This window comes from Pelophylax lessonae (genome assembly GCF_965119305.1).
Source record: "Pelophylax lessonae genome assembly, chromosome: 4".
NCBI classification, from domain to species: domain Eukaryota; kingdom Metazoa; phylum Chordata; class Amphibia; order Anura; family Ranidae; genus Pelophylax; species Pelophylax lessonae.
Genome location: NC_138771.1, coordinates 605,451,685 through 605,467,243, shown reverse-complemented (window position 1 = coordinate 605,467,243; position 15,559 = coordinate 605,451,685). Strand labels below are relative to the sequence as shown.

At 43.2% G+C, this 15,559-nt stretch overlaps 1 protein-coding gene across 3 annotated transcripts in view; it reads left to right on the top strand.

Moving 5' to 3' along the window:
- Positions 1–15,559, top strand: part of MAST1 (microtubule associated serine/threonine kinase 1) — a 128,744-nt gene that overhangs the window by 87,355 nt on the left and 25,830 nt on the right. For all 3 annotated transcript variants that reach the window (XM_082252629.1, XM_082252628.1, XM_082252630.1), the window contains 5 exons: positions 1,075–1,207; positions 1,462–1,627; positions 1,910–2,011; positions 5,439–5,561; positions 7,073–7,182. In XM_082252629.1, coding sequence (XP_082108755.1) covers positions 1,075–1,207; positions 1,462–1,627; positions 1,910–2,011; positions 5,439–5,561; positions 7,073–7,182 — 634 coding nt within the window. The remainder of the gene's footprint in view (positions 1–1,074; positions 1,208–1,461; positions 1,628–1,909; positions 2,012–5,438; positions 5,562–7,072; positions 7,183–15,559) is intronic.

The window sequence follows — 15,559 nt, the reverse complement described above, 5'->3', positions numbered from 1 at the left end:
CCCCCCCAAACTGGCTTCTAAAAAAATAAATAAGTAAAAAAAATTATAAAATATAACATTATAAAAATGAATAAAACAAAAAATTGTAAACAATTATAAAAAAAAATAACAAAAATAAAAACTACTGACACCGTCCACTGTCCTACTGACATCAATCTCTGCTCTACTGACACCATCCACTGCTCTGCTGATATACACATATGTTTGCGCTCTGGGGCGCACACCCTAATGCAATAGGCTGCGTACACCAATGAACAAAAGTGTTGCAAAACTGTAGTGGCCTCAGCAGTGGCAGCTGGTGCTCCATGGACCACACTAGCCCACACACACCATACCCCTCCCCCCGCCACGGTCACTGGCTGACTCACCCTCTCACCCTGGACATGTGGAGGGCAGTCAGCAGCAGCAGTGGCAGCGGTTTTCCCATCGGTCTCCTGAGTCTCCTTCCCTCCTCCTCCTCGGCCAATGGCATGGCCTCTCCTTTCAGCCAATCAGGACCCGCTTCCTGATTGGCCAGGAAAAGAATCCGTGTGACAATATTGAATATTCATTCGCTATTGTCACACAACTGGGTGGGCTCAGGGACCAGTGCTCTGCGCCCGGAGCCCACCCTTTTTTGAAGCCTATTAGAGCCTCTGGCTCTAATCACGTGCTTCAAAAAAAAAACCCATTGGAATCCATGCGTCCTGCGCCCCCAATGGACGGGTCGCCCCTGGGCCTCAGTGAAAATTGTAAAGGGTAAGTACCACCTACTGTACACACATTATGCACATACCTACTACACACATTCTGTGTTTACACAGCCTAACACAGTTGTAGGTATAAAAGCATCTTCAAGATCATACACACATTGTTCAATGCTTCTATTGGTGCAATGAGTAAGAAAAAAGACATGTAGACAAAAGACAAGGCTGGACCCTCTCCATAGGTCAGGCCCAGTAGTTGATGCTCACACTGAAACCTTTTGCTTCCATAGTGGTATATATCAGTATATATAGTCTGTGTCTTTCTCTGGTAATGTCTGACTTAAAGTATCTTTACTCCTTTCTGTCTCTGTTCTTTTTCTCACTTTAGTCTTTTGATTACTTCCATGGGGCACGTAAAACTAACTGATTTTGGCTTATCCAAAATGGGGCTTATGAATCTCACCACCAATTTATATGAAGGACATATCGAAAGTGAGGCCAGAGAATTCCTGGACAAACAGGTGATAATAAAGGGTTACTTTATATTGTCAATGTCACCCTGTGGTAGGAAGGACAAACTCCATGATACACATAGCTTCCCTTGTCTGTGTCACCCTGTGGTGGGAGGGACAGACTCCATGTCACAAAGCTCCTCCTATCTGTGCCACCCTGTGGTTGGAGAGACAGACTTCATGGGCGGGAAAGACTTTTCGCATTGTCTGTTTTATAATAGAAAGGTAACAACTAGAGGAACATATTTTTTCTTATATCTCAGGTTTGTGGAACCCCAGAATACATTGCTCCAGAGGTAATCCTGCGACAGGGCTATGGAAAGCCTGTGGATTGGTGGGCAATGGGCATTATACTGTATGAGTTCTTGGTGGGCTGTGTCCCTTTCTTTGGCGACACCCCTGAAGAGCTGTTTGGTCAGGTGATAAGTGGTGAGTATCTTTTATCCTCCTGTCTATCATATGTTTAGATATCTCATCTGTACATTTCTCTGCTGTCCCTATCTGATATATTGTCATATTTTGAGCTGTTATAATGCATGGCTATCATAGATCTCAATGTAGTTTGGCAGATTGGGTCAGCATTTAAGCAGATATGAGAATAGGGGGTTTTGATGGACTTGTAGTCAAACTTGTCTGATTTCATAAAAAATGTGATAATATATATGTCATGCTTATTTCTCTTGTTAATTCTCCTTGTTTCTTCTCTTTCAGATGACATAGTCTGGCCGGAGGGGGAGGAAGCACTTCCAGCTGATGCCCAAAATCTTATTTCTAGCCTTCTGCAGACAGACCCCTTACTCAGACTAGGCACAGGTTAGACATTGGGGGGGGGGGGGGGGGGGGATTTACTAAAACTGGAGCACTCAGAATCTGGAGCAGCTGTGTATGGTAGCCATTCAGCTTATAACTTCAACTTATCCAATTAAGCTTTGACAATAAAACTTGGAAGCTGATTGGTTTCTATGTGGAGCTGCATCGGATTTTGCACTCAGTTATAGTAAATCTGGCCCATTGGGTCAATGTTCATAGTAAACTGGCTTGCTCTCCACAGTCCTAAATAAAGATTTATATAACACATTCAGGGCTTTTTTTCTCAGAGAATAGGTGCAGGAACTCCCCCCTTCTGAGTCACTTCTTGTCTCCGCCCCTACCCACCTCCTAGCACCGTCCCTTGGTACCACCCCCTACCAACCTCCCAGCACTGCCTCGTTTAGAAAATACAAAGCCAAGTATCATTATGTCGTGCTAATTAATTCATATGGAATTTGGTAGTGATAACAAGAAAAGCAGTAAAATAGATCCCCTGCTGCCAGCAACAATATACACCCCCAACAACAATAGATTCCCCCAGCAATAATAGACCTCCCCAGCAACTTTGGACCCCTGCAACAAAATATCACTCCAGCAACAATTGACTCCCAGCAGCAAGAACAGATCTCCCAGCAGCCAGCATCAATAGGCTCTCCAGCAGCCAGGAACAATAGACCCCACCCTCAACAGTTGATCCCTTGCAACAACAATTGACCCCACCAGCAACAATAGGCCACCACACAAAACTGAATTCTCTCCAGCAACAATAGATCCCCCAACAGCCAGCATCAGTAGACCTTCCATCACACTCCACCCCAGCACCCCTTGCCATTGCATACATTCAGTGCTGGAGGTGCCGGAACTGCGTTCCCCCGCGTTCCTGCTGAAATAAAGCCCTTAACACATTTATCTAGGAACCCATACTACACATATCCTACAATATACTACATTCTCAAATTCTCAGTTCATGTGTCTTGGTTCACTGCAGGATTTTTCCGAATGCATATCAACAGTAATTGAGGAAATACTGTATGTGCTAGCCACCATGATATTTTAGTACTAGTACTTGGTTCACTAAAAGTCAACGGGTTGGACTTGCAACTTGTGCAAACTGTGGGCAGCAGTTGATTCCCCCGTCCACATTAAACAGTGAGAAAGGATGAATATCCCTTGTCAGCTATTGTTTTCTGAAAGCCGCCACTCGCAACATTCAGAATACCCGAACAGTGCCTACATCTGATTGGCTGCAGTCACTGTTCAGCCAGCAGTTTTCTACCCAACTCTCTTTTTCTGAGATTGATTGAAGAATGTCGGGCCGAATGAGGCCAACATGGCCACCCATGGTTTACATTTTGGCTTGGATTATCAGGGACTAGCTGATATTTGCTTTGTGTATGGCCAGCTTTAGTGGCCATTTACACTACAAGTGGATTGGGCAAGTGCTAGGACCCACTCCTGTTGAGGAAAAGTGAGGACTTGTTTTAATTTGTTTTATTTTACTGCTTGAAGAAAATATATAGATACTGTTATAACCGTAGACGGGACACATGTTTACCTAATTAACCCCTTTGAGCCGGCTCCTCTCAGCCCTCAGGGGTTTCTGATGCCAGAAGGTGGGGCGAGGTTTATGGTCATGTGACCAGCATGATTGGCTGTCATGGCTGTCACATGATCAGAAAGATCCTGATTGCAAGGAGTGATCGGGAGCACGCAGGGTGTGCGCTCTCGGCACAGCTGTGTCTGCAGCGTGGAGCGCAAATATGTAGCCTCTCGGCACCAAGGCCCACCTGCCCAGAGGCCGTATATTTGAGTACAGTTGGCCTGAAGGGGTTAAACATGGAACATAGACGAGCTAAGGCAGTAAATGATCAAGTGCTCTTTTTTTTTATGTTTTTGTTTTTTTTTTGTGTTTTTCCTTTTTTTTTTGTCTTTTTTTAACCTTTTTTTGCTGAGTATAAATCTATGTTTGTTACATACTTAGGATGAAAAAAGACACAAGTCCATCAGCCTCAATCAATAAAAAACAAAAAACAGTAAAGAAAACCCAACCATACAATCCCATATTTGCCCCAAGCATGTTCAAATGTCCAAACAATAACCTGCTTGACAGGCACTGAGATATGCAGAATGCTTTTTTTTTTTTTGCGCTATTTGGACTGAAAGTGATGGAAGAGTTCAGGGCATCTATCTATCCAGTGGCGGCTGGTGCATATGGGGGCGCAGGGGCGCCGCCCCCCCCATCCATCATGGAGTTCAATGGGGCTTTTTTTTTTTAACCTTGTGACTAGAGCCAGAGGCTCTCACAGGCTAAAGAAAAGGGTGGGCTCGGGGCGCACAAGCTCACCCAGTTGTGTGACAATAGCGAATTAAAATTTGCTATTGTCACACGGATCCTCCTCCTGGCCAATCATGAAGCGGGTCTTGAGACCCATTTCCCGATTGGCCAAAAAAGAGAAGCCATGCCATTGGGCATGGATGAGGGAGGAAACGCAGACAGGGGGAAGAAGCCGAAGCCACCGCAGCCTGCTGCTGCAGATATCTAGGCAGGCTGAGTGAGCGGGGGCTCCTCTCCTGTCCTGTCTGCTGTCTCCCTGTGGTCCGGGGGGGTATGTTGTGCGGACTGGTGTGGTCCGGGGGGGGGTCTGCTGCCCCCCCCGGCCCATGGAGCACCAGCCGCCACTATATCTATCTATCTGTCTATCTGTCTATCATCTATCTATCTATCTATCTATCTATCTATCTATCTATCTATCTATCTATCTATCTATCTATCTATCTATCTATCTATCTATCTATCTATCTATCTATCTATCTATCTATCTATCTATCTATCTATCTATCTATCTATCTATCTATCTATCTATCTATCTATCTATCTATCTCTTTATCTATCTAGCTATCCATCTATCTATCTATCTATCTATCTATCTATCTATCTATCTATCTATCTATCTATCTATCTATCTATCTATCTATCTATCTATCTATCTATCTATCTATCTATCTATCTATCTATCTATCTATCTATCTATCTATCTATCTATCTATCTATCTATCTATCTTTCTATCCATCTATCTCTTGTACTTGAATAATATTGTTGGGATCCTTCTTGAGCTGCCTCATCAGCTAATAACAGACAAAAGCCCGCCATCAGCTGACTCTGGGTCATAGCAGAACAAACTAAGTGCACACCTGTTACCCGCAAGAGAAGTATGATCAATAAACTTTAACCATGCTTCTCTTTTTACAGTACTTATTGATGAGGCCCTATGGTTGTAGAATATAGGTTTTTATGATCGTAAACAGTAATAGGGTCATAGTGGCGGTGCAGGGTTCTATCTACAGTATGTATAAAGTGTAATAGAACTATATTATAATCCTACACAATGTGCGTGTTTTATGTGTTTTCCTGTCTTCTTGTTATCTCAGGGGGTGCTGTTGAAGTCAAAGCACACAAATTTTTCACAGATTTGGATTGGAATGGGTTACTGAGACAAAAAGCTGAATTTATACCTCATCTGGAGGCTGAAGATGATACAAGCTACTTTGACAGTGAGTATGAAAAAAAAAAATCATAATAGCCAGGAAGGAGATTAAGGAAACAGGTGATACACTCAGGAGCTGGGTTACTGTAATAAGATATTACAGGGGTAATAGACACTCAGGAGCTGGGTTACTGTAATAAGATATTACAGGGGTAATAGGATACTCAGGAGCTGGGTTACTGTAATAAGATATTACAGGGGTAATAAGACACTCAGGAGCCGGGTTACTGTAATAAGATATTACAGGGGTAATAAGACACTCAGGAGCCGGGTTACTGTAATAAGATATTACAGGGGTAATAAGACACTCAGGAGCTGGGTTACTGTAATAAGATATTACAGGGGTAATAAGACACTCAGGAGCCGGGTTACTGTAATAAGATATTACAGGGGTAATAAGACACTCAGGAGCCGGGTTACTGTAATAAGATATTACAGGGGTGATAGGACACTCAGGAGCTGGGTTATTGTAATAAGATATTACAGGGGTAATAGGACACTCAGGAGCTGGGTTACTGTAATAAGATATTACAGGGGTAATAAGACACTCAGGAGCCGGGTTACTGTAATAAGATATTACAGGGGTAATAAGACACTCAGGAGCTGGATTATTGTAATAAGATATTACAGGGGTAATAGGACACTCAGGAGCTGGGTTACTGTAATAAGATATTACAGGGGTAATAGGACACTCAGGAGCTGGGTTACTGTAATAAGATACTACAGGGGTAATAGGACACTCAGGGGCTGGGTTATTGTAATAAGATATTACAGGGTTAATAGGACACTCAGGAGCTGGGTTACTGTAATAAGATATTACAGGGGTAATAAGACACTCAGGAGCCGGGTTACTGTAATAAGATATTACAGGGGTAATAAGACACTCAGGAGCTGGATTATTGTAATAAGATATTACAGGGGTAATAGGACACTCAGGAGCTGGGTTACTGTAATAAGATATTACAGGGGTAATAAGACACTCAGGAGCCGGGTTACTGTAATAGGATATTACAGGGGTAATAAGACACTCAGGAGCCGGGTTACTGTAATAAGATATTACAGGGGTGATAGGACACTCAGGAGCCGGGTTATTGTAATAAGATATTACAGGGGTAATAGGACACTCAGGAGCTGGGTTACTGTAATAAGATATTACAGGGGTGATAGGACACTCAGGAGCTGGGTTATTGTAATAAGATATTACAGGGGTATTAGGACACTCAGGAGCTGGGTTACTGTAATAAGATATTACAGGGGTAATAAGACACTCAGGAGCCGGGTTACTGTAATAAGATGTTACAGGGGTAATAAGACACTCAGGAGCTGGATTATTGTAATAAGATATTACAGGGGTGATAGGACACTCAGGAGCTGGGTTATTGTAATAAGATGTTACAGGGGTAATAAGACACTCAGGAGCTGGGTTACTGTAATAAAATATTACAGGGGTAATAGGACAAAGGAGATGAGAATAATGGTATTACTTTACTCTCCTTTAAAATTCATGTGTCTCTTTAGCTCGATCAGATCGTTATCAGCATATTAACTCTTATGATGAAGATGATACAAATGATGAAGACTCTGTAGAGATTCGTCAGTTCTCATCCTGCACTCCACGGTTCAGTAAGGTAAGCCCAACAACATTTCATAAGTTCAGTATTTCCTAATGTGTAAATGCGCAGAGTACCGTTACTGACAATGGGCCAGAATATATAAGTTATGAATTTGCTCTTTTACCTTAAAACAGACGTTTTTTTTTTTTTTGCTGTAATAATTCAGGGTGAACAAGTGATAGTGCTGGGGATGAGGTGGTATTGCAATGCATTTAACAAGTGTTATCCAGATAAAAGCCCAGAAGCCAGACCGTCCTTGTCCTTTCCCTTCTCATGGGTTGGGCTATATGTACTTTTCTTTAAAAGAAACCTACATTAATAGCGATAGAAATTGCCGGTTACCTGTCTGTCTTAATTTGTTAGCACGCAAACCTGGAACAAGCGATCAGCATAGAAAATTCATAGTACAGTCAGAGCTCTTGACATGCATGCTTGTTCTAATTTAGTAACTTTTTACAACGCTATTGGATCAATACAAAATCTGGGGAACTACTACATTCAGAAGGAGAGGTAGCAGTGGCAGCCCCTGTACATCCTCACCACAGGTTTCCTTTAAAGCCGACTATGCCAAAAGTTTTAGAATTCTGTTCCGCTCGTCTTTTGATCCAGGGTCCCCTGCCAGATAACATAACCAGGTTACCTTATTCAATTGAAAGCTTATGACTGAAAAAAGGCCGGAGAAGAATGACACTGATGAAATAATCGCTCTCCTACCTCCTCTTGTTAGCAAGCTCCCAGTGTTAGATTGGCAGCACTATGAAAAACAGTAGAGCCTGATTGGATCATACTGCTGACCCTTTCTCTTGCAGTCTGAATCCTGTACATTAGAAAATAGAAATGGAATAAAAACAGATTAAGTTTACTAACTCATAATGAATTAGCATATAATAGCGCATGTAAAATACACTTAATGATAGGTAAACAGATATATATATATGAGTTTAATTTTTTTCAATCCAAAAGCAGTGGAAACCCCTCCTTACATTGTTACCATAGCTGGGGAACATACGGTCAGGTCTTTCAGCTTTAATTTGAGGTTATTTACATCCAAATCAGGTGAACGGTGTAGGAATTACAACAGTTTGTATATGTGCCTCCCACTTTTTAAGGGACCAAAAGTAATGGGACAGATAAACAATCATAAATCAAACTTTCACTTTTTTTGACTTTCAAAATGCAGTTTATTGAGAAAACAAACTTAATCACAAGCAGTCCAGTATTGTAACACAAAATAATAAAATACAGAGCAGAATAGCATAACAGGTACAGGAAGGAACATCATCTCGATACACCAAAATATAAGTGAGCAAGTAGCAGGAAAGGCATGGAACAGCAACCCCAAGGGACTCTTCCTAGAGGAACAAAATAGTACCTAAACTAAGGACCAACTCTCGGTCCCACAAGGGGGGACACGACAGCACACCTGCGGGGAGGATCAAGCCAAGAAAGGGTGTACTTTCAGCTGACCAGTGCACGTGCGGGAGTCCTCCACCCAACGGCCCCAAACTCGGTCAAATTTTTTGGGGCAACCCCTGTGTAGATAAATCAAGGGTTTATATGGAAGTGTGGAGTTAACCTCGGCCATCCAGAGGCGGAGAGTAGGAGGTTGTGCACGCATCCACAGTTTCGCTATAAGCATACGGGCGTGGAAGAGTGTTTCATGTAGAAAAGTGGTAAGGAATTTGTCAGCTATGTCATCTGGAAAAAGGCCTAGAACACATTGTTGAAGGTCCAACTGGAGAGGGGAACCCATGTGGTCATGGAGAAACGTGATGACCTGTAGCCAAAAGGTTTGCACCACAGGACATAACCAGAGGATATGCATAAACGTTCCAGGGTGGGTGTGACAGCGGGGACAATCAGTATCTACCCCCTCCCGATATCTAGCCAGGCGAAGATGGGTGAGATAAGATTTATGCAGGATATATAATTGCATCAAGCGGTCCGAGAGTTTAAGGGAGGACAATTTAGGACTGTCCAAAATAGTATCCCAGTCAGAGTCCTCCAATCGAGAAACTTTAACTTTTTAATACTTGGTTGCAAATCCTTTGCAGCCAATTACAGCCTGAAGTCTGGAACGCATAGACATCACCAGACGCTGGGTTTCATCCCTGGTGATGCTCTGCCAGGCCTCTACTGCAACTGTCTTCAGTTCCTGCTTGTTCTTGGGGCATTTCCCCTTCAGTTTTGTCTTCAACAAGTGAAATCCATGCTCAGTTGGATTCAGGTCAGGTGATTGACTTGGCCATTGCATAACGTTCGTTCTACTTCTTTCCCTTAAAAAAACTCTTTGGTTGCTTTCGCAGTATGCTTAGGGTCATTGTCCATCTGCACTGTGAAGCGCCGTTCAATGAGTTCTGAAGCATTTGGCTGAATATGAGCAGATAATATTGCCCGAAACACTTCAGAGTTCCTCCTGCTGCTTTTGTCAGCAGTCACATCATCAATAAATACAAGAGAACCAGTTCCATTGGCAGCCATACATGCCCACGCCATGACACTACCACCACCACCACCATGCTTCACTGATGAGGTGGTATGCTTTGGATCATGAGTAGTTCCTTTCCTTCTCCAAACTCTTCTCTTTCCATCACTCTGGTACAAGTTGATCTTGGTCTCATCTGTCCATAGGATGTTGTTTCAGAACTGTGAAGGCTTTTTTAGATGTTGTTTGGCAAACTCTAATCTGTCCTTCCTGCTTTTGAGGCTCACCAATGGTTTACATCTTGTGGTGAACCCTCTGTATTCACTCTGGTGAAGTCTTGATTGTTGACTTTGACACACATACACCTACCTCCTGGAGAGTGTTCTTGATCTGGCCAACTGTTGTGAAGGGTGTTTTCTTCACCAGGGAAAGAATTCTTCGGCCATCCACCACAGTTGGTTTCCGGGGTCTTCCGGGTCCTTTGGTGTTGCTGATCTCACCGGTGCGTTCTTTCTTGTTAAGGATGTTTTAAACAGTTGATTTGCACACACCTAATGATTTTGCTATCTCTCTGATGGGTTTGTTTTGTTTTTTTCAGCCTAATGATGGCTTGCTTCACTGATAGTGAAAGCTCTTTGGATCTCATATTGAGAGTTGACAGCAACAGATTCCAAATGCAAATAGCACACTTGAAATGAACTCTGGACCTTTTATCTGCTCCTTGTAAATGGGATAATGAGGGAATAACACACACCTGGCCATGGAACAGCTGAGCAGCCAATTGTCCCTTTACTTTTGATCCCTTAAAAAGTGGGAGGCACATATACAAAAGCTGAAAGTCTGCAGTTAAAGCACATCTTGTTTGTTTCATTTCAAATCCTTTATAGAGCCAAAAAAGATTAGAATGATGTCGATTTCCCAATATTTATGGACCTGAGCGTATGAAAAAATTCACATAACCCTCCTTAAAGCGGAACTACACTGCATCTGAGACACCAGAAACCAAAAATGCTATTTAATTAATTTTTAATATTCAAAGCAAACTCGCCCAAACATACATATCTCCATGCTTTATTTTTCTAAGCAATCTATTTGAGTGACCATCTTGAGTAAGGGCAGATGATTCATGTAGCATTTACTTCCTGGAATCCATCTGCCCTTAGTTCAGGCATGCAGACAGTAGGGTGTGATTTGCTGAGAAAACCCCTCCTCCCCTCCTGAAGACTCCTGGGATGTTGGACATCATTTGTCTAGGCCAGGAAACTAGGAAGTTATTGAAGAAATGTAAAAAAAGGTTTAAGTGAAATATGTAAGTTGATATGATACACTTTCCTATCTATTTACTAATGCTGGCAGCATAAGGATTAAACATAGTCAGTGCAGATCAATAGAGTGAAGTTCCATTTTAAAGACAGTCAGTGGATTCTTTACAGTATAATGTATCATAAATCTATATTTAAAGTATTCTATATTAATCTGATCTATGCGAAAGCTACAAACAAAATAACTGTACAAAAACACAAATAACTTTATTAAATATCAAAGCCATTCAAAACAACTACAACTCACAAAGCATATGATCGGCAGCCACTTTACTCAATAATATGTAAACACATGAAAGCAAAAAAGCAGAATGTTGCTACATATATCTAAAAAAAAACATGGGGGTGTAATCAGATCCAAAAAATGCCACTTCCCAGAAATAAACTTCCTTATTGCATCAGCCTCATCCATCATTTTCATTTTAGAATTGTAAAGATCCATGCAGCAAATTCACATTAAAAGACACAGCCATAGCATCACCAACATGCAGGGGCATATCTACCACCAGGCAAACAAGGAGTTTGCCTTGGGTGGCATTTTTCAGGGGGGTGGCGCCGCCCCCAGGCAGATGGGACACTACAAGCAGTAACAGGGACTGCACCCAACTAATGCCTGGCAGAGGGGTGACACCAGGGGTGGCTGCAGACTGACTGGTGACAGGAGTAAAGCAGAAGCAGGGGGTGGCAGTGGCTGCAGCCTCTGATCCTGGAAGTAGCTCACTTAGCAGAGCAGGTTGAGTCCCAGGCTGTGATCATACCTCGGCAGCCTCCCTACACACAGCTGGTAAAAAGAAGCCAGCGGGCTGCAGGAAGGTGTAAAGAAAAAACAAAGGACAGAGCCAGCGGAGGGTTAGGAGAGCTGCCACACCCCACCATTAACCCATCACCGTCAGTTATACCTAAAGGTACCCCCAGCCTGGACACTCAAGCCTAGGATCTGTGCATGGACTGGTAAAGTTTTTTTGGTTTTGGCTGCAGGAAGGTCAAAGTCTGGTGTAGTTTTTTTTTTTTGGGGGGGGGGGGTAACCTCCTGGTGTAGTATGGGGGTATAGGGGAGCTCTCCTCTCTCTCACCCCCTCTCTCTCCCCCCACTTCCTCCCCCACCCCCTCTCTCTTCCTCACCTCTCACTCCCCTCTTCCTCTCTCTTACCCCCCCTCTCTCTCCCCCCCACCTCTTACCCCCTCTCTCTCCCCCCACCTCTCACCCCCCCTCTTCCTCTCTCTCTCACCACTTCTTTCCCCCTCCTTCTCTCTCATCCCCTCCTCTCTCTCACCCTCTTTCTCTTACCTCCCTCTCTCTCACCCACCGCCCCTTCTCTCTCTTACCCCCCTCTCTCTCCCCCCCACCTCTTCCTTTCTCTCTCACTACTTCTTTCCCCCTCCTTCTCTCTCATCCCCTCCTCTCTCTCACCATCCCCTCTCTCTCTTTCACTCCCCTCTTTCTCTTACCTCCCCCTCTCTCACCCACCACCCCTTCTCTCTCTCACCCCTCTCTCTGTCTCTCTCTCACCCCCCACCCACCTAGGTGAAGCTCTAAAAGGAAGAGGTGGAGCCTAAAGAGGAAAGGGTAGGGTTTACAGATTAAGGGGTGGGTCTTAAACAGGAAGGGGTGGGACACATTTAGATTGGGTTGGGTGCCCAATTTTAGCCTTTCCTAGGGCAGCACAAAACCAAAATACATCACTGCTAACATGTGTATACTGGGTGAGAGCTATCTATCCAGGATGTGCTTCATTACATCTCATCATTTGTCCGGGCTGAGCCAGCATGGTTCTATATCCTCCAATATTGGCACCCAAGTCAGGTATTGGGAGAAATCCACAAATGATGATTATTAGTTCATCCTGATTGACTTATCCATACACTGCAATTACCCAGGGCTAAGCACTGCTACTTCTCCATATGTATACACTGAATTCCTTCCTAAACACTGCTCAAGGGCAATGCACATTCGTAACATTGTATGCAGCACCTGCTGGCATGAAACATGGCTTTACCCACAATCAGCAACACTGTATCCATTTTACTGTCAGTAATCACATACTGTATGAAAACTGCTTAGCATCAGCCGTATTCTTCCCACAACAGAATGTTTTTGTTTTTTATCAACATGCTCAAAGGAAACATTGTATTAGGCAATGTGATCTGGCAATGAATAGTGGAGGGTACATGACTAAGGTATTAAATATGGCTTGTTATAACTGCCATACCAATACCCCCACCCTTTAAATAAAAACCCAGAGATGTATAGTAACTAAGTAGAACTACTTCACTACTGTACTTAAGTACCGAAAGGCGGTATCTGTACTTTCCTGGAGTAGAATTTTTTTCTCCTACTTCCACTTTTACTTCACTACATTTTTTCGATGATTTCAATACTTCTACTCCGATATTTTTTTCTTGTGCTGCATAGTTACTCGTTACAATTATAAAAATTACCACTGCCAGAACAGTAGATGGCAGGTTTCATGAAGCTCAAAACGTGTGTATTATCAGCGCATACGAAAATAAATCCTACTGTATGTATAAATAAAAACTGCATTTGAAATAATAAAAAACAATATGATGTTCAAACTTTTGACTTCTTTCTTTAATAACTACATAACACAGTACTTGTACTTTTACTTTCAGTACTTGAGTAGCAATTTTTTTTTCAAAACTACTGGTACTTTTACTTTAAGTACTTGAGTAGCAAAATTTTTTAAAAAACTACTTGCAATACTTAAGTACAAAAAGTGTTGAATACTTTAGTACTTCTACTCAAGTCACTTTTTGATCGAGCACTTCCACTTCTACTCAAGTCACTTTTTGATCGAGCACTTGTACTTTTACTCAAGTATGGGTTTCGAGTACTTTATACAACTCTGTAAAAACCACATACACCAGGTTGGCTTTAATTGGCTATAGCAGCCTTTTATTAACCAAAACATAAATCACAAATAATAACGATATATAACATAACATGAACACTTAGTGCATAAAGAATGGAGCCACAAGGTCCTAATATGCATCAAAATCAAAGGACAGTACCTGCTTGACACTTTTCAGGCCTCCAGCCGCAAAACCACCGACTCGGAGACAACTCGCAGATACACATCCCACCACCAGGGAGCCGTACCTCAGAAGGGTCCCTACACCGTACCTTTTTGAGCCCATATTAACCTAAAAAGGACCTTGCACCCCGCCAAACAAAAACCAACGTCTCGCCATTTCAGATACCCAACACGGCATAACCACTAAAATTAGGGCGGGAGGGTGAGAAGATGTTCCTTGCTGTCTCCCCTCCAACTGAGGACAACCCCCTTCTGTTAACTCCCTACTTCCATCAAACTCCACCCTTACCAAACTTTTGCCCAATCTGCTCAATTCTCTCTACCAAAATAAGTCACCATCTTAACTTTCCTGCCCCTTGCTATGCTCCAAGCCCCTTTTAACCCCTGTCACGCGGGCCCTTGGTCTATTGTTTTACCTATTTTACTCCGGGTCTTTCTGTCTCTTGAGCAGTTTTGCTGTGAAGCCAGCTACAGTACAGCAAAGGTGGTGGAGATCAGCTCTCTGCCACAAATAAATGTATTCGCATGTAGCAGCGTTCCTCCTAGCTCAACTTACTTCCGCCATGTCTAGGAGGAACACCAGTGGCAGCTGGCGCTCCATGGGCCGGGGGGGGCGCATACGGACCGCATCATACCCCCCCCCGGACCACATCAGGCCACACACCATACAGTCCCCCCGAACCACAGGGAGACAGGACACAGGACAGGATCCCCGCTCACTCACCCAGCCTGGATATCTGCAGCAGCAGGCGGTGGCAGCTTTGGCTTCTTCCCCCTGTCGTCTGCGTCTCCTCCCTCCTCCTCCAAGACCCGCTTCCTGATTGGCCAGGGGGAGGATCCGTGTGACAATAGCGAATTTCCATTCATTATTGTCACACAACTGGGTGGGCTCGGGGCGCAGTGCTCTGTGCCCCAAAGCCCACCCTTTTTTTTTAGCCTGTGAGAGCCTCTGGCTCTAGTCACATGGTTAAAAAAAAAAAAAAAGCCCCATTGAACTCCATGCATCCGGCGCCCCGCATGTAGATTTGGGGGCCGGACACATGGATAAGGGGGCGGCGCCCCTGCGCCCCATATGCACCAGCTGCCACTGAGGAACACCACTACATTTACAAGGTAGATGCATTTCATGGCAGCAGAGATCTGATCCCCAGCACCTTTGATGTAGCTGGTTTTACAGGCAAAACTGAAGACTGTACCCACCAGGCTCCATGGCCAGATCACACTGCCTACAAGACAATTTCAGATAGTATCATATCCCCTGGTTTTTAGATTTATGTTGGAACATTCTGCTTTTCATGCATGTGCTATCACATATTTTTTCATAAAGTCGCACCCTATCATATGCACTGTTGTTTGCATTTGCGTTCAATGATTTTATTATTTAATAAAATCCTTTGTATTATAAGTACATATATTTTCTCTGCAGCTTTCTCATAGGTCCATATAATGCAATAATATATAGCATAACTTGATAACCTTTTAGGAGGGTTATGTAAATTTCTTTAGCTGGTTCTGAGCCATGGTAGCCGCAAAAGGAGAAGTTTTTGCTGCTTTTTGATAAAGTTTATTGTTATCCAGTGATCACAAATCAT